Raw genomic sequence first — 24,052 nt, forward strand, 5'->3', positions numbered from 1 at the left:
CACTGGTGCAGACATGCCATAGACACTATGGCCGAGATTTATCAAACCCTGTTAGAGAAAAAGTAGAGTGATTTTCCCACAGCAACCAATCACAGCTCAGCTTTTACTTTACCAGAACACATTAGCTGAGCTGTGATTGGTTGCGGTGTATAAATCTCTCCACATTTTCTATCACACAGTTTGATAAATCTGGGCCTATGCGCTAAAATAACTTGGAATAACCGGACAAAAACTAGTCCGTTTTAGCTTAGGAAATGAGGGCCATCAAGTTATTTTATACATAATATAAATGATTTTTGCAAATTGCATTGCCCATTTAAGTACTGGTGTTCCATTCGCCTAAACAGTAGCTACCGATCTGTGCCTTATATTGTTTAGTCTTCCAAATTACTGCTGTAGCAATGTGGAAGAGATTTTTATTGTATTTGTAAAGCAGAGTTTACTACTACATTTGCAAAAAGTTCCTAACAGATATATACATACACTGCTCAAAAAAAATAAAGGGAACACTTAAACAACACAATGTAACTCCAAGTCAATCACACTCCTGTGAAATCCCACTGTCCGCTCAGGAAGCAACACTGATTGACAATCAATTTCACATGCTGTTGTGTAAATGGAACAGACAACAGGTGGAAATGATAGGCAATTAGCACGACACCCCCAATAAAGGAGTGGTTCTGCAGGGGTGACCACAGACCACTTCTCAGTTCCTATGCTTTCTGGCTGATGTTTTGGTCACTTTTGAATGCTGACGGTGTTTTCATTCTAGTGGTAGCATGAGACAGAGTCTACAACCCACACAAGTGGCTCAGGTAGTGCAGCCATCCAGGATGGCACATCAATGCAAGCTGGGGCAAGAAGGTTTGCTGTGTCTGTCAGCGTAGTGTCCAGAGCATGGAGGCGCTATCAGGAAACATGCCAGTACATCAGGAGATGTGGAGGAGGCCGTAGGAGGGCAACAACACAGCAGAAGGACCGCTACCTCCGCCTTTCTGCACGGAGTAGCAGGAGGAGCACTGCCAGAGCCCTGCAAAATGACCTCCATCAGGCTACAAATGTGCATGTGTCCACTCAAATGATCAGAAACAGACTCCATGGTTTGGCGGTGGGTCAGTAATGGTGTGGGGTGGCATTTCTTTGGGGGGTGCACAACCCTCCATGTGCTTGCTAGAGGTAGCCTGACTGCCATTAGGTACCGAGATAAGATCCAGAGACCCCTTGTGATACCATATGCTGGTGCGGTTGGCCCTGGGTTCCTCCTAATGCAAGAAAATGCTGGACCTCATGTGGCTGGAATGTGTCAGCAGTTCCTGCAAGAGGAAGGCATTGATGCTATGGACTGGCCCGCCCATGCCCCAGACCTAAATCCAATTGAGCACATCTGGGACATCATGCCTCGCTCCATCCACCAAAGCCAATTTGCACCACAGACTGTCCAGGAGTTGGTGGATGCTTTAGTCCAGGTCTGGAAGGACATCCCTCAGGAGACCATCCACCACCTCATCAGGAGCATGCCCAGGCATTTTACAGAAGTCATACGGGCACATGGAGGCCACACACACTACAGAGCTTCATGTTGACTTGTTTAACCCCTTCCCGCTATTGGACGTATGCATACGTCCAGGCGAATTACACGTTCGCGCAAATGGACGTATGCATACGTCCAAGCGATCTCCTGCTCTGCCGCGGGCAGCGCAGGAGATCGCGGGTGGGACTCAGCTGTCAATCACAGCCGGAGTCCCACCGCAGCTGCCGGGGCCGCGATCGCGCCGGTCCCAGCAGCATTAACCCCATAGATGCCGTGATCAGTCTGATCACGGCATCTATGGTGTTTGCAGGGGGAGCGCTCTCCCCCTGCCCATCAACGGCGGCTCTGCGATAAAATAAGGGGGATCGGGGGTGTCCAAGACACCCTCGACTCCCCTTGAAGAGATAGGAGTGAGGTGGCAGGGTTGCCACCCCTCCTATCCCTGTATGCCCGCCCATCGGTGTCCGGGCACAGCGGGGGGAACCGTGTAGTAGTGGCGGCGGCGTCAGCGGCGGTCACTTACCCGGCGGCGGAGCTCCAGATGACGGCGGCGGCGATCATGGCGGCGGTGGAGGTAAGTATGACGCCGCGTGTCCAGGAGTCTGTTGCCTAGCAACATCTGCAGGGCGACAGTTTAGAGAGTGGTCTCTAAACTGTCGCCCTCCAGATGTTGCAAAACTACAACTCCCAGCATGCCTTGACAGCTGTTTGCTGTGTTGGCATGCTGGGAGTTGTAGTTTTGCAAGATTTAGAGGGGTTCAGGCTGGAGATCACTGACAGTGGTCTCTAAACTGTAGCCCTCCAGATATTACAAAACTACAACTCCCAGCATGCTCAGACAGCAGTTTGCTGTCTTAGCATGCTGAGATTTGTAGTTTTGCAACATCTGGAGGGCCACAGTTTAGAGACCACTGTCAGTGATCTCCAGCCTGAACCCCTCTAAATCTTGCAAAACTACAACTCCCAGCATTCAGGAACAGCAAATGGCTGTCTCGGCATGCTGGGAGTTGTACTTGCGTGCCTCCAGCTGTTGCATTACTACATCTCCCAGCATTCCCTTTGGCAATCAGTACATGCTGAGAGTTGTAGTTCTGTAGCAGCTGGAGGCACACTGGTTAGGAAATACCGAGTTAGGTAATAGGTTCTATTACCTAACTCAGTATTTTCCAACCAGTGTGCCTCCAGCTGTTGCAAAACTACAACTCCCAGCATGCACGTTCTGTCAGTGCATGCTGGGAGTTGTAGTTTTGCCCCCCCCCCCTCCCATGTGAATGTACAGGTTACATTCACACTGGCGGCGGATTACAGTGAATTCCCTGCTTCAGGTTTGAGCTGCAGCAGCCGCAGCTCAAACTCCTAGCGGGAGACTCAGTGTAATCCGCCGTCAGTGTGAATGTAACCTAAAAACACTACACTACACTAACATAAAATAAAGAGTAAAACACTACATATACACACGTACACTGCCCCCCCCCCACCACCACCCCTTCCCCCCCAATAAAAATGAAAAACGTATCCTACAGCAGTGTTTCCAAAACGGAGCCTCCAGCTGTTGCAAAACAAAAACTCCCAGCATTTCCGGACAGCCATTGACTGTTCAAGCATGCTGGGAGTTTAGCAACAGCTGGAGGCACCCTGTTTGAGAATCACTGGTGTAAAATACCCCTATGTCCACCCCTATGCAAATCCCTAATTTAGGCCTCAAATGCGCATGGCGCTCTCACTTTGGAGCCCTGTCGTATTTCAAGGCAACAGTTTAGGGCCACATATGGGGTATCGCCGTACTCGGGAGAAATTGCCTAACAAATTTTGGGGGGCTTTTTCTCCTTTTACCCCTTATGAAAAGGTAAAGTTGGGGTCTACACCAGCATGTTAGTGTAAAAAAAAACATTTTTGTACACTAACATACTGGTGTTGCCCCATACTTTAAAATTTCACAAGCGGTAAAAGAAAAAAAGCCTCCAAAATTTGTAACGCAATTTCTCCTGAGGACGGTGATACCCCATATGTGCGCGCAAAGTGTTCTGGGGGCGCACAACAAGGCTCAGAAGGGAGAGTGCACCATGTAAATTTGAGGTCTAAATTGGTGATTTGCACAGGGGTGGCTGATTTTACAGCGGTTCTGACATAAGTGCAAAACAATAAATACCCACATGTGACCCCATTTTGGAAACTACACCCCTCACGGAATGTAACAAGGGGTACAGTGAGCATTTACGCCCCACAGGTGTCTGACAGATCTTTGAAACAGGGGTCTGTGAAAATGAAAAATAAAATTTTTAATTTGCACAGCCCACTGTTCCAAAGATCCGTCAAATGCCAGTGGGGTGTAAATTCTCCCTGCACCCCTTATTACCTTCCGTGAGGGGTGTAGTTTTAAAAATGGGGTCACATGTGGGGGGTCCACTGTTCTGGCACCACGGGGGGCTTTGGAAATGCACATGGCCAAATTCTCTCTCCAAAAGCTCAATGATGCTCCTTCTCTTCTGAGCATTGTAGTTCGCCCCCAGTGCACTTCACGTCCACTTATTGGGTATTTCCATACTCAGAAGAGATGGGGTTACAGATTTTGGGGGGTATTTTCTGCTATTATCCCTTGTAAAATTGTAAAATTTGGGGGAAAACAAGCATTTTAGTGTAAAAAAATATTATTTTTTTTACATATGCAAAAGTCGTGAAACACCTGTGGGGTATTAAGGTTCACTTTACCCCTTGTTACATTCCCCGAGGGGTCTAGTTTCCAAAATGGTATGCCATGTGGGTTTTTTTTCTGTCCTGGCACCATAGGGGCTTCCTAAATGCGGCATGCCCCCAGAGCAAAATTTGCTTCCAAAAAGCCAAATGTGACTCCTTCTCTTCTGAGACCTGTAGTGCGCCAGCAGAGCACTTTTCATCCCCATATTGGGTGTCTTCTGAATCGGGAGAAATTGGGCTTCAAATGTTGGGGGGTATTTTCTGCTATTACCTTTTTTAAAAATGTAAAATTTTTGCTAAACCGAGCATTTTTGGTAAAAAAAAAAAATCTTTTTTTTTACATATGCAAAAGTCGTGAAACACCTGTGGGGTATTAAGGTTCACTTTATCCCTTGTTACATTCCTCAAGGAGTCTAGTTTCCAAAATGGTATGCCATGTCGTTTTTTTTTGCTGTCCTGGCACCATAGGGGCTTCCTAAATGCGACATGCCCCCCGAGCAAAATTTGCTCTCAAAAAGCCAAATATGACTCCTTCTCTTCTGAGCATTGTAGTTCGCCCGTAATGCACTTCAGGTCAACTTATGGGGTACCTCCATACTCAGAAGAGATGGGGTTACAAATTTTGGGGGGTATTTTCTGCTATTAACCCTTGAAAAAATGTGAAATTTTGGGGGAAACACACATTTTAGTGAAAATTATTATTATTTTTTTTACACATGCAAAAGTCATGAAACACCTGTGGGGTATTAAGGCTCACTTAATTCATTTTTACGTTCCTCAAGGGGTCTAGTTTCCAAAATGGTATGCCATGTTTTTTTTATTTGCTGTTTTGGCACCATAGGGGCTTCCTAAATGCAACATGCCCCCAAAAAAACATTTCAGAAAAACGTACTCTCCAAAATCCCCTTGTCGCTCCTTCGCTTCTGAGCCCTCTACTGCGCCCGCCGAAGAATTTACATAGACATATGAGGTATGTGCTTACTCGAGAGAAATTGGGCTACAAATTCAAGTATAAATTTTATCCTTTTACCCCTTGTAAAAATTCAAAAATTGGGTCTACAAGAACATGCAAGTGTAAAAAATGAAGATTTTGAATTTTCTCCTTCACTTTGCTGCTTTTCCTGTGAAACACCTAAAGGGTTAAAACACTTACTGAATGTCATTTTGAATACTTTGGGGGGTGCAGTTTTTGTAATGGGGTCATTTATGGGGTATTTCTAATATGAAGACCCTTCAAATCCACTTCAAACCTGAACTGGTCCATGAAAAATAGCGAGTTTGAAAATTTTGTGAAAAATTGTAAAATTGCTGCTGAACTTTGAAGCCCTCTGGTGTCTTCCAAAAGTAAACACTTGTCAATTTTATGATGAAAATATAAAGTAGACATATTGTATATGTGAATCCAAAAAAAATAATATTTGGAATATCCATTTTCCTTACAAACAGGGAGCTTCAAAGTTAGAAAAATGCAAAATTTTCAATTTTTTCATCAAATTTTGGGATTTTTCACCAAGAAAGGATGCAAGTTACCACAAAAATTTACCACTATGTTAAAGTAGAATATATCATGAAAAAACAATCTCGGAATCAGATTGATAGGTAAAAGCATTCCAGAGTTATTAATGTTTAAAGTGACAGTGGTCAGATGTGCAAAAAAGGGCTGCGTCCTAGAGGTGAAAATGGGCTGTGTCCTTAAGGGGTTAAAGGACATTTAGTTGTATTGATAAGGTTATGCTTACTAGTGAGGAGCGGCATAGGCCATATTGGAATTTGCGATATTTTGCGAATATATGGACAAATATTTGTCCTATATTCGCTAATTTTGCATATTCGGTCACTGTTTTTTTCCATGAGAAATTCGTAATGAAATTTGCAAACTGTGCATGCGCAATTATTTCTTTCAACTAGCAACTTTTTTATTGCTAGGGATGTTGCTAACCTCTAACAACTGTATTTGCATCCTTCTCATTGGCCCACAAGCTAAAAAAATCAATGTCAATGTCAATGTCCTCTGGAAGTGCCGATATTCGCAAATTTTTGCATATTTGCCTTCTTTGGACCACAAGCTGAAAGCCGAACATTTGTGATAACAAATATATTTAGCTATATTCTTAATATTCGCAACATCGCAAAGAGCTGATATTCGCGATAACAATTAGCTATTCGAATATTCACGCTCAACACTAGTGCTTACAAACAGGCATCTATATAAAACCTATGTTTTCACACCAAGCAAGAAAGACTGACCTAGGGCTTTACCACACTGGCTTTTTCTGGGGGACCTTGTACCACCGTTAAACCCTATTCTTAAAAACCCTATAGTATAACATAAATATTTTTTTTGATTTTTTTAACAGATGGAACATTATTTTCAAACTATGATATAAAAACTTCACAAACAGTACAATTCAGCTGGATTTTTCACATTATTCCTCTATACCTCCTTTGTTAATAAGTTGTACCTTTTCTGCTGGAATCAATTGCTGTTTGAATTTAAAGGGAAACAGCTACAAAAAGAAAGTAGTCCTTAACCATCAGGTGCTACAGGCTGAAGGAAATCAATATCATTCCATTGAGAGTTTTACTATACAATATAGATGAGTAAATATTTGAAAGTTCTATTATCCATTGAATTATTCTGTTTCAATGGAAATGTCAAACTTGGCAAATAAAATTTACAATTTCTTTATGCCTAAATAGATTGTTGAAAAGTAAGATACAAAAATGCAAGTATGTAGAGTAGTGGCAACAATTAGGGATGAGCGACTCGAATCTGACGAATCCGAATTTTTTACAAATTTCAGGAAAAATTCGATTTGCAAAGAATGCAAATATCACCTCGATTCAATCTCTTCATTAAACTCCATTTAGTGTGGTCCAGGTTCCGGCGCATCTAAAATGGTGGATCCACATGTGAGGACATGGGGCAAGGAATCCTGGGAAGGCGGGAACAAGGGTCAGCGGGATGATCCTGAAACACATGCAGTAGCCAGCCTATCAGCAGCCAGCCACCCCTGTGATGTCACAGCCCTATATAATCGGCAGCCATCTTGCAGCCAGTCACATCAGCATTCTATTACGGAGAGAGAGGGACAGACATCACATACGTACATCTAAATAGTATACCATTTTGTTCCTGTTAAAGTCTTAATGGCCTAGATACTATGAAAGGCCAGGCAAAAGTTCACACCTGCTGGTGTTTTAGACAAATACTGTTTTAAGCATACTGGTGCGCATTGTCCTCCCCTCATAAGTTCATACTGCATACATACATCTAAGTGGTGTACCATTTTGTTCCTGTTAAAGTCTTAAGGGCCTAAATACTGTGAAAGGCCAGCCAAAAGTACACAACTGCTGGTGTTTTTTTTTTTAATCAAAGAAAAGGAAAGGTGTGCAAAAAACACCATGTGCAACCTACACTACCAAGTATTGATGTGATGCTAAGACCTCTAAAAGGTCAAAGGGAACAATATATGGTCCATTGTAACCGGTGGGGGTAAAAACTTCCACTGTAAGGCCCTATTCTCGCCTTATTAATTCCTTTCTTGGCAAGTGCCTTCAAAATGGGCAGCCCCACACAGAAACCTCTCCCTATTTCCCCATACAAACACTGCCATTTCCTAGGGATTTTAGGTGGAAATACAGAGAGAGTTTCCTGTGTGGGGCCGCCCTTTATCAGGTGAGTAACACTGGCCAAGAAGGGAATTAATAGGGGAAGTTTTTACCCCTACCTGCTACAATGGACAATACGTTGTTCCCTTCCACCTTTTTGAGGAAAGTGTTACTAATCTTAAAAAGGGTGGGCCCACACAGGAACCTCTCCCTATTTCCACCTAAAAACCCTGGGAAATGACAGTGTTTGTAGGTGGAAATAGGGAGAGGTTCCTGTGTGGGGCCGCCCTTTTAGGGCGAGTAACACCTGCCAAGAAGGGAATTAATAATGCTAGAGTAGGGCCTTACAGGGGAAGTTTTTACTCCCACTGGTTACAATGGACCATACATTGTTCCCTTCCACCTTTTAGAGGTCTTTGCATCACATCAATACTTTTTTGCACACCTTTCCTTTTGTTTGATTAAAAAAAAAAAAAAAACATAGGGTCTATATATTTTATCCTAAGCATATTACTAAAAGTTTAGTTTTACGTAATGCATATTCTCAATACCTGTGCTCACGATCACTTTTACAAAAGAGATCATTTTCTTCTGCCTACCTGCCTCAGCTACTTTTCTGATCCTGCCATCCGCCTGATTCCACACATCTGATGCCAAGTACTCCTTTTTTCACCCACCTTCATCACTGGGTACTGTTATTGCCCCCCCCCCCCCCCCCCCCACCGCACCACTCTGTCACCGGGTCACTTTCAAGACTCCTGCCACCTCCAGGCTGTCTAATTCTGCCACCATATGTTCTCCTCATGCTAATGCCAGCTTCAAGCTGTCTCATACTGCCACCATATGTTCTCGTCATGCTGCTGTCACCTCCAGGCTGTATCATTCAGCCACTATATGTTCTCCTCATGCTGCCGCCTACTCTTTAAGGATGAGGGCAATAGTCATTTTTGGGTTTTTGATTTTTCCTGCTCACCTTTTAAATAGCATTTCTCTTTGTTCCACCTACAGAGCCATATGAGGACTTGTGCTAAATAAATTATTAAGGAACTTAGCAATAAGTTTGCATTTGAGTAGCATTAAAGGGATAAAATTACTTATCTCCTAACAACAGGATAAGGGACAGAATGAATTCGGGTAGAAAAACAGACATGGTGCACATCTACAATCTTGTATAATGATCTGATTGCTTCTCAGACCCCCCCCCCCCCCCCCCCCACACACACACACACACACACACAATCTGACACAACTCGGAATACTCCTTTAAAGTGTACCTGTTATTAACAAAAAATGTCATATAATGTAGACAATATTATTAAATGTATATTTGTAATACACATTGATTAAAAAATCTGTATATTTTTGGGAGAATTTTTTTTGTCCCTTCAGCTATTGCCTGTGCATCTCTATGAGGAGTCCAAATACAGGAAGTGAGGGCAGGACAAGCAGGGCTCTGTGCAGGCTTCTGGCTTGTCAATCATCCTAATGCCCTGCTTGTCCTCAGTGGGCAGAGCCCTGCTTGTCCTCAGTGGGCAGAGCCCTGCTTGTCCTCAGGGTACAGAGCCCTGCTTGTCCTGCCCTCATTTCCTGTATTTGGACTCCTCATAGAAAAACACAGGCAATAGCTGCAGTGACAAAAATGTACCCATTTTTTAACCAATGTATATTACAAATATACCTATGATTGTATTATCTACAGGGTGGGCCATTTATATGGATACACCTAAATAAAATGGGAATGGTTGGTGATATAAATTTTCTGTTTATGGCACATTAGTATATGTGAGGGGGGAAACTTTTCAAGATGAGTGGTGACCATGGCGGCCATTTTGAAGTCGGCCATTTTGAAACCTTTTTTGAATTTTTTTAATAGGAAGAGGGTCATATGACACATCAAACTTATTGGGAATTTAACAAGAAAAACAATTATGTGCTTGGTTTTAACGTTACTATATTATTTCATGAGTTATTTACAAGTTTCTGACCACTTATACAATGTGTTTAATGTGCTGCCCATTGTGTTGGATTGTCAATGCAACCCTCTTCTCCCACCCTTCACTGACTGATAGTAACACCGCAGGAGAAATGCTAGCACAGACTTCCAGTATCCATAGTTTCAGTGATGGATTTCATGCATCCACATTTTGGCAAATCCAACACTGAAGCAGTTTGCTAACTTTAGCATGGGAGATGGGTGGTCTCATAGGGTGTCTTGCATTGAAATCTGCTGCAATGACCCAGTTACTGCGTTCACCAGACATCAACACAATTTCTATCCGCTCCTCACGTATTAACCTTGACGACATGTCAATGGCTGTAAACAAAGAGAAACTTGTAAATAACTCATGAAAGAATAAAGTTACGTTAAAACCAAGCACACCAGTATTTTTCTTGTGAAATTCCAAATAAGTTTTATGTGTAAAAGGACCCTCTTCCTATTGAAAAAACAAACGTTGGATTAAAAATGTCCGACTTCAAAATGGCCGCCATGGTCACCACCCATCTTGAAAAGTTCCCCCCCTCACACATACTAAAGTGCCACAAACAGGAAGTTAATATCCCCAACCATTCCCATTTTATTCAAGTGTATCCATATAAATGCCCCCCCCCTGTACATTATATAAAAAGTTTTTGTTAACAACAGGTACAATTTGAGCTTAAAAGGAAAGCTGTGTCAAAACTAGAGCATGCAAGTAACATCTTATCACTAGATGTTGTTCACAAATAATAGTTAATAAGAAAACAAAGGATGTCACAATATGCACAATAAATAACCATCATTAAATAAAGGCGGGATACAAAATACTTCTACTCTAGTCACTGTGACGTGAACAGTTCATTAAGCAGCATCATTTACATAGACCATGGCCCTGTGTCTACATGGTTTGCATTCTTATGAACACATAATTTCCATATGAAATCAGGCTAAAAAATCAAGTTTTAAATATTGCTCCTTGCCAATTTTTTTTTATTTCATTCATTGGTAGCTGATTTATATAAATTACTAGAGTAATGCGTTTTCATTTATGATTTTTACTGCAACCGTGCTGGAAGCACAAAGAATATTAATGAAAACCATAATAATAAGGGAAGATACAGTATATCCCCCATATGAAATAGCTGAATTCGTAATGGCACCTAAATCCTAAATATTTCACTCTTGGTTGGGTGCTTATGATACACATACAAAATAAAAGCAGAATAAGATCATGACAAGTTCCTTAACATGTTTTTATAATAATTAAAAAAAAAGTAAAATTGATATTGATATACCATCGGTTACTTAGCAATGGGAGTCTGACAGTCAGGACCCTCATGAAGCGTAGAGTTTTTTGACTTATTGACAGAGTATATTTTTGCAGGGAAAAATATACCATGCAGTCTGTGACAGACATTCCAAGGGTGGCCTCCAAATTCTGTCACATAATTCAATAGAAATGAGTTGGGTTGCAGTTCCTTACACAATGGGTGGCTGGAAGCGATGTGTTGTTGTTTTTTTTAGTTCAACCTTTTAGTTTTCACATTAGCAGCAGTTTCAAAGGCTGGATCTCCACTGATCATAATGTGTTGTCATATCATAGTGATATGTAGTTTTTTTTTTTTTTTGTGTGTGTGTAAAATACAATAGCAGCACTACTCAATCCAACATTATAATCCACAGAATAACAGATCACAAACATATTACTTTAGGAGCCCCAATGTACATTTCACTGTTGACCAGCTTTGTCCTGATGAAGTTGGTCAACAGTGAGATGTATGTTGGGGCTCGTGTGTACCTAGCTTGGTAATGTATATTACATCTACCAGATTAGCTTTCACACAATGTTTATTATTATGTTTGGAATGCTAATTTATTTCTTATTGTGTCATTGGCTGTGTATATTTTTTAGGATACATACATGGTTAAAGCAATCTGTTTGTATTTCATTGTGTATTTACCTCCTAGGACACAGTTTTCATGGGTTTAGTTCATTGTGACATCTTGCATGTTTTTTTTTTATATTTGTATATGATGTGTCAATAAAGGGACTGCATATTTCTATCACATTTTTGACTGTGCTCCTTTTTGAGTTTTTATATTGTTTGTGAGTGACCTAAATTTAAGCTTTTTTTTTTTTTTTTTTTTTTTTTTCTCGGTGGTGTAATTTATCCCCAGTAGACACATTATTTTACATATCAAAAAACACCTTCAACATATTTTGGTTAATGTGTGCTAACTTTGTCCCAAAAATAGCTCCACACACATTGTCCTCAGGTTGTGTGTATTGTTACAACTTGGCTTCATTTACTTTAATGAACTTAACTTTTTTTTCAAATCCTGGATAACCTCTTTAATAAGGAACTTAAGGTTCACCTTTATTCTAGAGTTCATTTGTTTTATTCGATGTCAAACAACTTATCAAATTTTCTCCTTGGTGGTTTGTTTGCTCATTTATTACTTATTTTTTGTTTCCTTGCTATAAAGGAAATCAACTCAATGCTGGGTTCAGGGCAGTGGAGTGGTAGGTATTTCTACTCAGCAGCCAATACAAATAAACTAACATAAAGTATAAGGGATACAGTATAGCGGCCTAAGCCCCTGTGGGATTCCCACTCAATCATGATAACAGTATGCCCATGTTCCCTGTTTGAATGGAGTGGTGTGCACCTGGGTGACAGCTTCTTCATTTACCGTCTAAAGTGACAGAGATAGACATGTGTTCTTCTTAGCTATCGCCATAGCCAAGAAATTCAGTGACTTTCATGCAATCGAGGACGGCTGCTCTCATTAAGAGCATTGCTCTTTTTCAGGCTAGGTGTACAGAATTTTTTGTTTTTCTAGGTTTTTTAGGTTTTTCTACGAAGTAGAGGTTGCCAGTACCATGCCCATAGCCGATTCGTCATAGACCTGCTCCGGTTCACCCTCACCAAGAATTATTTTCTATTTGACAGACGTACCTTCCACCAGCTCAGAGGGACCGCAATGGGGAGCCCTTGTGCCCCCACATATGCTAATCTCTATCTGGGCTGGTGGGAGGAAACGTTAGTCTTTGGTGAGGAATCGGTGCATTTTACGGAGCAGGTCGGGCTGTGGGCACGGTATATTGACGACATTTTCGTCATATGGAATGGCACCCGTGATGACTTCATATCCTTCATTGATGCTTTAAACAACAATGCAATAGGCCTTAAGTTTACCTTCGAATTGTCATCTGATGAATTACCGTTCCTGGATGTCCTCATCAAGAAGGATGATAGGGGGAATTTACAGACAACTGTGTACCGTAAGGCCACTGCAACAAATTCTCTATTGGAATGGACTAGCTTCCATCCGGTACCGTTAAAGCGAGGCATCCCGAAAGGCCAATACTTGAGGATGAAGAGAAATTGTTCATCCCAAGTAGAGTTCAGGAAACAAGCCAATGATTTGAGGCAGCGTTTCCTGGACAGGGGGTATCTGGATTGGGTTCTGTGAAAAGCGTACCGAGACATGAGGGAGGTTGAAAGAGCAGGCTTGCTTGTGCCTAAAACCCGGGAGGTGAGCTCAGACAACCTCATTAGACTAGTGGCTACTTATAATGGGGGAACACAGGATGTCAAACGCATTCTTAGCAAACATTGGGAGATACTGGGGATGGAACCCGACCTTAAAGATGTTGTGGGATCTCACCCCCAGATCTCCTTCAGAAAGGGCAAGAGCCTGAAGGACAGGTTGGTGAAGAGTCACTATGCGCCACCTCAGGCACAAGGAACTTGGCTAGACAGGCAAATTAAAGGATGTTTCCGTTGCAGTGGGTGCATAGCATGTAGGCACATTGAAGTGGCCAAAACCTTTTCTAGCACCAACACGGGACAAATCTACTCCATACGCGACTTCATTAACTGTCGGAGCAGAGGGGTGGTGTATAAAGCGACCTGTAGTTGCGGTATGCAATACGTTGGCAAGACATTTAGAGAGTTCAGAAGGAGAATAGGGGAGCATTTGAGAGACATAAGTAATCTGGCAGACAAGCCGATAGCTCGACATATCAATAGCCAACACGGTGGGGATGCCCAAAATCTGAGATTTGTGGGAACAGAGCTGGTGAGACCTCCCACCAGGGGAGGAGATTGGGATAAACTGATCCTCCAAAAAGAGACCTGGTGGATTTTCACCTTACAGACCCAGGCTCCCCGTGGTCTTAATGAAGCATTGAGTTACGCCTGCTTTTTAGAATAAGCTATTGTCTATGTCTCATGCTCTCCATATTGTTATCCTTGAACTCTCTGTGTTTTCTTTGCCACACATTAAACATCTTGGTTAATTATACCCCTGATACCCCCCCCCTTCCTCATCGCCTCGTCCGGCTTTCTTTCTATTACCAACCCCCCCCCCCCCCCATTATGTACATTGCAATCATCCATCCATTATTCCTATGCACAAATGCTTTATTTTTTATATAGGCATAGGTCATTACATAGAGTTCGCTTAGAAGTTCTATTCTTGCTTTTCACAGGATGTTTCTAATACTTCTCACCCCGCACCTTTATATTCATATTTATTATGGTCCGTTTTACCTCTAGATCCGGCTAAATACTGTGATGCTTTCAGTTGCTGGCAGCGCTATTGGTATTTACCTGGCGCTGCCTAGCAACGAGCGACGCTCGGCGCTGGGATATGCGTCACCGGAGGTGAGACGTCACCACCGGAAGTGACGCACGGCGGCCTGGGATGCGCGCGTGATTTCCTTTTAGACACGCATAAGTATAGCGTGGGTGTCCGCGGCAGGTTAGCCAGGACACCGATCGGCTGAGTGCGCTGCCCACCATTGTGGGAGTGCACCTGGGGATACCGCCACTGCGGCAACCCGTGTTAACCGTGAGTAGCCATCTGCTGGCATTTTCTGCCAGTAGACAACAGATACTATTAGCACCATTATTGCCTAAACTGGATAGGTGCTCAACTGTAGGTATACTCATGGCATTGCTTAAACTGTAAATACTTTTGTAATTTCTATTTGGTGACAGCCCTTACTTTGATAATTTTTGATATTATTGTAACTGTATATTGGGAATATTGATTCTTTGTAAGTTGCCTGGTTAACCCCTGAGGAACCCACCGATGTGGTAGAAACGCGTCGGGTATACCAGAGCAAGGGCATGTTTTATATTGCCAGGTATTTATAGGGCGCAGTCCAAGGGATATATCGGGGCAGGGGTCGCTCTTTTTAGGGCGAGTGCCCCGACAGTCCCTGTGGGAGCAGGGGTAGTCTACACTACATCTCCCCGATAGGGTATTTTAGGGTGAATCATGCACTCTGTGCACCACTGCTCTCCTCACTATCCCCTATATAGACACACCTCCATCTAGTGTGGTCTATACACTTTAGATCTGGTGTCAACTCAAATTACTGGCTTTTGTTGTGGGGCCTGTGCTAATGATTGGTTTTAGACGTGTCTGATTAAAAGTTATATTTTAAAGTGTGTACCCCTCTGTGAACTATTGTACTTCCTGGTACTTTTTAGTTTTTCCCTTAAGTGGATCTAACTGTGAATTATAGGTGTACAGAATGATGGGGGTCTCAGTATTTTTATATATGTTAATATATATATATATATATATATATATATATATATATATATATATATATATAGTATTTGTTTTTATATATTTATTTTTAAGCGATAGTAACACTTTAACCCCTTAAGAATTCAGCGTTTTTCCGTTTTTGCATTTTCATTTTTTCCTCATCACCTTCCAAAAATCAAAACACTTTCAATTTTGCACCTAAAAATTCATATTATGGCTTATTTTTTGCACCACCAATTCTAATTTGCAGTGACATTAGTCATTTTACCAAAAAATCCACGGCAAAATGGGGAAAAAAAATCATTGTGTGATAAAATTGAAGAAAAAATGTAATTTTGTAACTTTTGGGGGCTTCTGTTTCTACGCAGTGCCTTTTTCGGTAAAAATAACATCTGATCTTTATTCTGTAGGTCCATACGGTTAAAATGATACCCTACTTGTATAGGTTGGATATTGTCGTACTTTGGAAAAAAATCATAACTACATGCAGGAAAATTTATATGTTAAAAATTCTCTTCTAACCCCTATAACTTTTTTTTTTCCGCGTACGGGCCGGTATGAGGACTCATTTTTTGCGCCGTGTTCTGAAGTTTTTATCGGTACCATTTTTGTATTGATCGGACTTTTTGATCGCTTTTTATTCATTTTTTCATTATATAAAAAGTGACCAAAAATACACTATTTTGGACTCTGGAATTTTTTTGCGCACACGCCATTGACCGTGCAATTTAATTAACAATATATTTTTATAGTTCGGACATTTTCGCACGCGGCGATACCACATATGTTTATTTTTATTTACACTGTTTTTTTATGGGAAAAGGGGGGTGATTCAAACTTTTAATAGGGAAGGGGTTAAATGACCTTTGTTAACTTTTTTTTCCCAGTGTTATAGCTCCCATAGGGACCTATAACACTGCACACACTGATCTCCAATGCTGATCCCTGCAAAGCCATAGCTTTGCAGGGATCAGTCAGATAGGCGGTCGATTGCTGAAGCCTGTAGCTCAGGCTTTGAGCAATCAATCGACGATCGGACGCCGCGGAGAGAGGTAAGGAGACCTCCGCCTGCTTCCCAGATGATCGGAACATCGCAATTTTATCGCGATGTCCCGATCAGCCCGACTGAGCTGCCGGGAACGGTTTACTTTAGTTTTCAGACGCGGCGATCAACTTTGATCGCCGCATCTGAAGGGTTAATAGCACGCTGCACTGCGATCAGTGCCGCGCGCTATTAGCCACGGGTCCCGGCTGTTGTTAGAGGCCGGGCCCCGCGTTATAGATCGGGAGCGGACTCATGACATAGCGGTACGTCATGAGTCCTTAAGGGGTTAAGCTGAAGGTAGTGGAAAACCCCTAAAATATGCCACAAGCCCATTGGGAGAACTAGTTATTGACAGCCTATTTATCAGTCACTCCTTGTCTCATAAACACATTCTTGAACATTCTCATGGTCAGAATCAGAACAGTGTTAAACCCTACACTGATCTGTACCCTAAATCTTAGACAAGCCCCATTTTCATTCACATTTTCTAAATAAACATGATTATTTAAATTTGGCTAATGCACATTTTTTTTCAGTTAAATTTTTTTTAAAGAAATATTTGTTCTATTGCACCTGTGTTATCTACCAAACAATGGCTATGTTTTAAATCACTGCTGTATTTACAGGCAGAATGCATTTCAAATCACTGCGGTAGATGGGGTTTGCAGTGGAATAATACAGTGCTTATCGGCGGAGGACTGCATAGAGTGGTTACAATCTATATCTACTAATATTTCCAATCTCACAAAGCACAACGTAAGTAAAAATGTTCTTTTGACTTGTTTAAAAGGGTTTGCTTCTAATCCTTTTGTTGTTAAAGCCTGACAGACACCACCTTGTCTTATCTTTAGATAAGTAAAACTTGGGGCATCTCATGAGAGATGAACATAATACTATGACTAAATCAACTATAAAACATTCATGAAAAATGAGATTCTGCCCGAGGTTTTTTTTTATTTTATTTTATTTCTATTATCAAGATTTAGATACCTGCTTTATTTCTCAGTTACTCTGGACAAAAAAGGTAATATGCTTGGTGAATACCAATGTTATTAGAATCAATTACTGCCAATAGGTAAACATATTACATTAAATTAAATCAAAATAATGTAATTAATATTAAACCAATCTGTAATTATATTGCATCATTATGTATACATGTTAGTTTTTCTTTATTATATTTTAGGAATTAAATTTACCATACAACCATTTTTTATCAGAGTTAGTTTTTTTTGTTACACAATGTTGTATTGTATATTTAGCCTATCCAAAGAAGGAACCACTGCACAAGGGGACCAAAATGGAAAATCAATATATTTTATGTATTATAGCAAATTTAAGACAAATACAGAAAAGATGAAAAAGGTTAAAAACACACAAGTGGCATGGACACAGACAAATAGGTGGGGGACTGGGGATAGGGGGGAGAAAATAGCAGCAGCATAGGTCCAGTGCAAATTCAACAATAAAGTGCTAACACAAAGAAAAAAATATAATATATGTAGAAAATTCATGCAACAAAGGTATATAGGTAAGTAGATAAAGACATACGTGTATATTCACATAATGTGCAGGAATCTCTAGCAGCAAAAGTGTGTAGCAGCACAAGTGTGCAAAGATGCTGTAATATATTGAAAATGTTTAGCAATGTGAAATGCTGAACTGCTGATGCAGATAAGTAAAAGGTAAGTTTAAGAAGAAGGGTCAAAGCTGGCCATTATGGGCCATGAAGTGGACCTGCTGATAAATAAAGTAAAATGTAGGATCCCCCCTGTAAGTTCCCCAGTCACCCACCACACCTATGATGCGTTTTTCCCGAGCAGAGCATTATCCAGGAGACTTTCTTACCACACTTTGTGCCCTGGTATAACACAGAGATGTTTCTCCTTCCTAAAATGGATTTATCATTTGAAGATACATTTGTAAGACATCAGAGCAGATCCAAGGTTTTCACATTCTTATCTTTACCAGTAGAGACCTCAGGTATGTACTGTGAAAGAACTATCCTCTGGGTACCATTAGTAAAAGATGGCAAAAATCTTAGTAAACCCTTATCAGACAGAACATAGTGTGAGGTTCTCTAGCCGAGAGGCCTGTAGGTCTCCCACTCTTTTGGCAGAAGTTACAGCTCCTGAAAAGACAACCTTAATAGGTTGTTTATGCTCCTGGAAGAAGCTTGTTTCTCAAGAGGCTCAAACATAGAGGAGCACACAGTTGCTTTACCGCACAGATAAACCCAAGGCCTCCGGCCTTCTAAACTGTAGTCCCATCACGACATTTAGAAAATTCTTTATCTCTGGGATTTGGAAATGCTATCTGCAAAAAATGCAAAAGATCTAGCAGCCGGCTGTACTTTATTGTACTTGGAGAAAGGCCCTTATCAGCCATCGTGTAGAAACTTCTGTATTTAAGGAACAGAATGTGAAGATAAATCAATCAATCTTCCTGTCAGAACATCAGAAGGGAAAAATCCTTATAACTCTGTACATGTCTTATTGATGGCCTCACTCCTAGAGTGGGAAAACATATTCCATATTCAGTCTGAAAAAACCCTTGGCTTTAAATCTGGACCTATCAATCTCCAAGCTGTCAGTTTGAGAGACATTGTAGCAGAGCTGTGTGCCTAAAGACACCGGGTTCTGCTGTACAGGAAGCCTCCAATACATCCCCCGGCTCATCAACATGGGCTGAGAGATCTATGACCTCTTGGGCCAAAATGGAATCACCGCAATGACTGTGGCTAGATCCTGCTTAATCTTCATTAATACCCTTGGTATTATTGAAGTTAGTGAATAAATATTTGCTAGTTGGAATGTCTTAGGTATGGACATTGCGTATACTACAAAAGGGTAATCCACTAAATAAAGGGAGCAGAAGTTCTCTAGTTTCTTTAAGTGAGCGTCCATAAGATCTATTTCCGGTACTTCCCAGTGGAGTATGATCTGGCAGAAGATCTGTGGATTCAAGGACCATTCTCTTGGAATTGTCACATTCTTGCTCCAACGATCGACTAGAACATTCTGCACTCCCTGACATGAACAGGAGATAACCTCCTTATCCTTTATTCTACCCAACCAAAGATTTTCCCCACCTCCAGGAGGGGGACTTAAGATCTGGTGCCTCCTTGTTTATTTATGTAAGACATGGAGACCATATTGTCTGGACTTACCTGTATTATTCTCCCTAGAAGGAGAGGGGAGAATGGCTTCAGAGCGTAAAAGATTGCTCTGAGTTCATTGTGGTTGGAGGAAAGGAAAAGTTCTTTTGAATTCCGGACTCCAGAGGCTGTTCTGTCTTGTAGGTGAGCTCTTCACCCCGAGCCTAAAGCATCCATTGTGAGAATCATCAATAGTGGTTCTTCTAAACGATCCTGTAAGTCCACCACCAACTTACTGGTCTTCTTGTGTTGGTGGACAGCACTAGTGTTGCTCGCGAATATTCGCAATTCGAATTTTATTCGCGAATATCGCATATTCGCGAATTCGCAAATATTTGCGAATATAGCGCTATATATTCGTAATTACGAATATTCGTAATTTATTTTTTTTTTCACAGTACACATCACCGTGATCATCCCTCTCTGCTTCCAGCTTATGTGGTGTAAGAAGGCTCTAATACTACTGTGTGAGACCGGTGTGCGAATTTTCGCATATGCGAAAACTTGCATATGCTAATTTTCGCATATGCGAATTTACGCTTATGTTAATTTTGTACATGCAAATTTTCGTATATGTTAATTTACGCACACGCGAATATTCGCATATGCGAAAATAAAACGAGAATATTACGAATATGCGAATATTCGCGAATATGACGAATATTCACCCATATATTCGCGAATATTCGCGAATTCGAATATGGCCTATGCCGCTCAACACTAGACAGCACATGAAGGGTCTATATCAGACAATCTTCTGTTCCATCTGTGAAGGATCTCCTACTGAAGCGGGCGAATATGCAAATGGATAAAGAGAAAAAGCCTAGAAAACTCAGAATTCTGAGGAACACTGCGCAAGGGATTCAAAGAAACCAAGACCACTTTAATGTCTTTCCTGGATGGTGAGAAATGAAGAATCATAGACTGAGAGTCTATTCTGAGTTCTAGAGATTGCTGGATGTATTCGAGGTTAAATCTGATATGTCCAGATTGATAATCCAGCATAGATCTGAAAGGAGGTAATTCTGACAACTGTAGAGAGCTGGAAAAGATCTGCCAGAGGTCATGTATAGGATAACTCTTATTTTCAGTCACCTGACAATCACCACCATAGCAGTAATGACCAGTCAGTGGTCAGGTATGGTATAACTCTTATCACCAGTCACCTGACAATCAGCACCATAGGGGCAATAACTTTGGCAAATGGGATTGATGTTATGCCAAAGGGAAGTCTTCTGAATTGAAGGTGATGCAGAATTCCTTGAATTCGTACTGAAATCCGAAGAAAACTTCTGTGCACTGGCTTTTTCCCACATAAAGGCCCTAGGCCCATAGAAGTGGATAGTACCTCCCACAAACAGCAGTCTGACCCTTGGTCTGCAATAGCTGAATGAATGTTAAGCCCCCTCGGACAACTTAGCAATTGCCATATCGACTTTAGGAGACCACCAGACCTTTTCAGGCTTTTTAAACTTAGCCATATAAGACTGGTGAGGCTTTCTACCCACATAAAGGCCCTAGGCCCATAGAAGTGGATGGAGCCTCCCACAAACAGCAGTCTGACCCTCGGTCTGCACTTGCTGAATATATTTTTCAAGTATTTCCAGAAGGAAATATCTTTCTTAACTCTGGGGAATCATAGTCGTTAGAAGAGATGAGACAAAAATAGAGCCTTTGACCCAAATATACATGTCCCTAATAGTTGTCTCTTCAGGGGTTGGAAGGATAGGTCGGTATGATAGACAAGTTGTGTAGTCGCTATCATCAGGCAGTGGATTGTCACCATTTTGCACACTAGGTGTCTTCATTTAATAGAGGCATTGCTCCCAGATCTCTGTGAATCCACAGAGGAAAAAATTAATTCTGAATCTACTAAAAATCCTGAAGAAAAATAAATGGTAAGATAAAGGATAAAGCCACATTGTACAGCAACAAACACTGTGAAATGAAAATAGTGCAGCACAGAAACAGACTAGCAGTACCAGTAATAATAAGCTCCAGGAGACTGAGATCAATCCAGCCTCCTTATATAGAGGCCAGGAGGAACAGACATAAGCCTCTCCTGAGAGGCTAATAAATAATAATGTACTATACATATAATATACATGATATATCTATAGTCTGAACCAACCTCCTTATGTAGAGGCCAGGAGGAACAGATATAAGTCTCTCCTGAGAAAGACTAATAATAATAATAATAATAATAATAATGCAGTATAACATGCATTACATATCTATAGTCTGAATGCCTCCTTATATAGAGGCCAGGAGGAAGCAGATATAAGCCTCTCCTGGCAGAGGCTAATAATAATAATAATAATAATAATGCAATATACATATAATATACATGACATATCTATAGACTGAACCAGCCTCCTTATATAGAGGCCAGGAGGAAGCAGATATAAGCCTCTCCTGACAGAGACTAATAATAATAATAATAATAATAATAATAATAATTATTATTATTATTATTATGCAATATACATATAATATGCATGACATATTTGACAGGACAGAAAGAACTCTGGGGGAATGGTTACAGGGAGCCTTGTATCCCCCTTGTGGGGGGGGAGGGGCTCTAGTTACGACAGGGAAATATATATATGTATAGTGTTTTTATAGTGCAAAACAACTTATAAGAAATACCCATTGTGCATTTTATTAACCCATTAATGATGCAGCTCATTTTCACCTTAAGGATGCAACCCTTTTTTGCAAATCTAACCACTGTCACTTTAAGCATTAATAACTCTGAGATGCTTTTATTTTTCATTCTGATTCTGAGATTGGTTTTTATGACATAATCTACTTTATGCTAGTGTTAAAATTTCGATACTTGCGTCATTTCTAGGGGAAAATTTTCAAAATTTGATGAAAAATTTCAAAATTTAGCAATTTTTTCTTTGAAACACTCTGCTTATAAGGAAAATGGACATCCCAAATAAATTATATATTTATTTCCATATAGAATATGTCTACTTTATGATTCCATCATAAAGTTGACATGTTTTTACTTTTGGAAGACATCAGATGGCTTCAAAGTTCAGCAGCAATTTTCCAATTTTTCACAAAATGTTCAAAATCAGAATTTTTCAGGGACCAGTTCAGTTTTGAAGTGGATTTGAGGAGCCTTCATATTAGAATTACCCCACAAATGATCCCATTTATAAAAAATGCACCCATCAAAGTATTCAAATTGACATTCAGTAACACCCTTTAGGTGTTTCACAGGAAGAGCAGCAAAATGAAGGAGAAAAATCAAAATCTTCATTTTTTACACTCGCATGTTCTTGTAGACCCAGATTTGAATTTTTACAAGGAGTAACAGGAGAAAAATCTTCCTAAAATGTATTACCCAATTTCTCTCAAGTAAGGACATATCTCATATGTGTATTTGAATAGTGTTGCTCGCGAATATTCGCAATTCGAATATTATTTGCGAATATCGCATATTCGCGAATTCGCGAATTTCGCGAATATAGCGCTATATATTCGTAATTACGAATATTCTTTTTTTTTTTTTTTTTTTTTTTTTTTTTCTTCACAGTACACATCACAGTGATCATCCCTCTCTGCTTCCAGCTTGTGTGGTGTAAGAAGGCTCTAATACTACTGTGTGAGACTGGCGAGCGTAAATTCGCATATGCGAAAATTAGCATATGTGAATTTTCGTATATGCGAATTTTACCTTATGCCAATTTTGTATATGCTAATTTTCACATCTGTAAAGTTTCGCATACGCGAATTTTTGCATATGCGAAAATAAGCGAGGATATAACGAATATGCGAATATTCGCGAATATATGACGAATACTCGTCCATATATTCGCGAATATTCGCGAATTCGAATATGGCCTATGCCGCTCAACACTATATTTGAAGTGCTCTGTGGGTGCACTAGAGGGCTCAGAATGGAAGGAGCGACAATGGGATTTTGGAGGGTGAGTTTTTCTGAAATGGTTTTTGAGGGGGCATGTCACATTTAGGAAGCCCCTATGGTGCCAGAACAGCAAGAAACCCCCACATGGCATTCTATTTTGGAAACTACACTCCTCAGGGAACGTAACAAGGGGTCCAGTGAGCTTAAACACCCCACAGGTGTTTGACAACTTTTTGTTAAAGTTGGATGGGTAAATTAATTTTTTTTTTCACTAAAATAAATTTTTTCCCCAAAATTTTAAATTTTTACAAGGAGTAATAGAAGAAAATGTCCCCCAAAATATGTAACCCCCCATTTCTTCTGAGTATGGAAATACTAGTACTGAGTATGGAAGTAGCGAAGGAGTCACATTTAGCTTTTGGAAAGCAAATTTTTCTGAAATGGTTTTTGGGGGACATGTCACATTTCGTAAGCCCCTATGGTACCAGCACAGCAAAAAAAAAACACATGGCATACTATTTTGGAAACTACACCCCTCAAGGAACGTAACAAGGGGTACAGTGAGCCTTAACACCCCACAG

General features: G+C 40.7%; 1 protein-coding gene across 5 annotated transcripts in view; it reads left to right on the top strand.

Annotated features, from left to right (window-relative positions):
- SNTG1 (syntrophin gamma 1) overlaps positions 1-24,052 on the top strand; it is a 647,197-nt gene that overhangs the window by 564,594 nt on the left and 58,551 nt on the right. For all 5 annotated transcript variants that reach the window (XM_056521890.1, XM_056521891.1, XM_056521889.1 and 2 more), the window contains one exon: positions 17,058-17,187. In XM_056521890.1, coding sequence (XP_056377865.1) covers positions 17,058-17,187 — 130 coding nt within the window. The remainder of the gene's footprint in view (positions 1-17,057; positions 17,188-24,052) is intronic.

The sequence above is a fragment of the Hyla sarda genome, chromosome 5, assembly GCF_029499605.1.
Source record: "Hyla sarda isolate aHylSar1 chromosome 5, aHylSar1.hap1, whole genome shotgun sequence".
Classification (NCBI taxonomy): Eukaryota; Metazoa; Chordata; class Amphibia; order Anura; family Hylidae; genus Hyla; species Hyla sarda.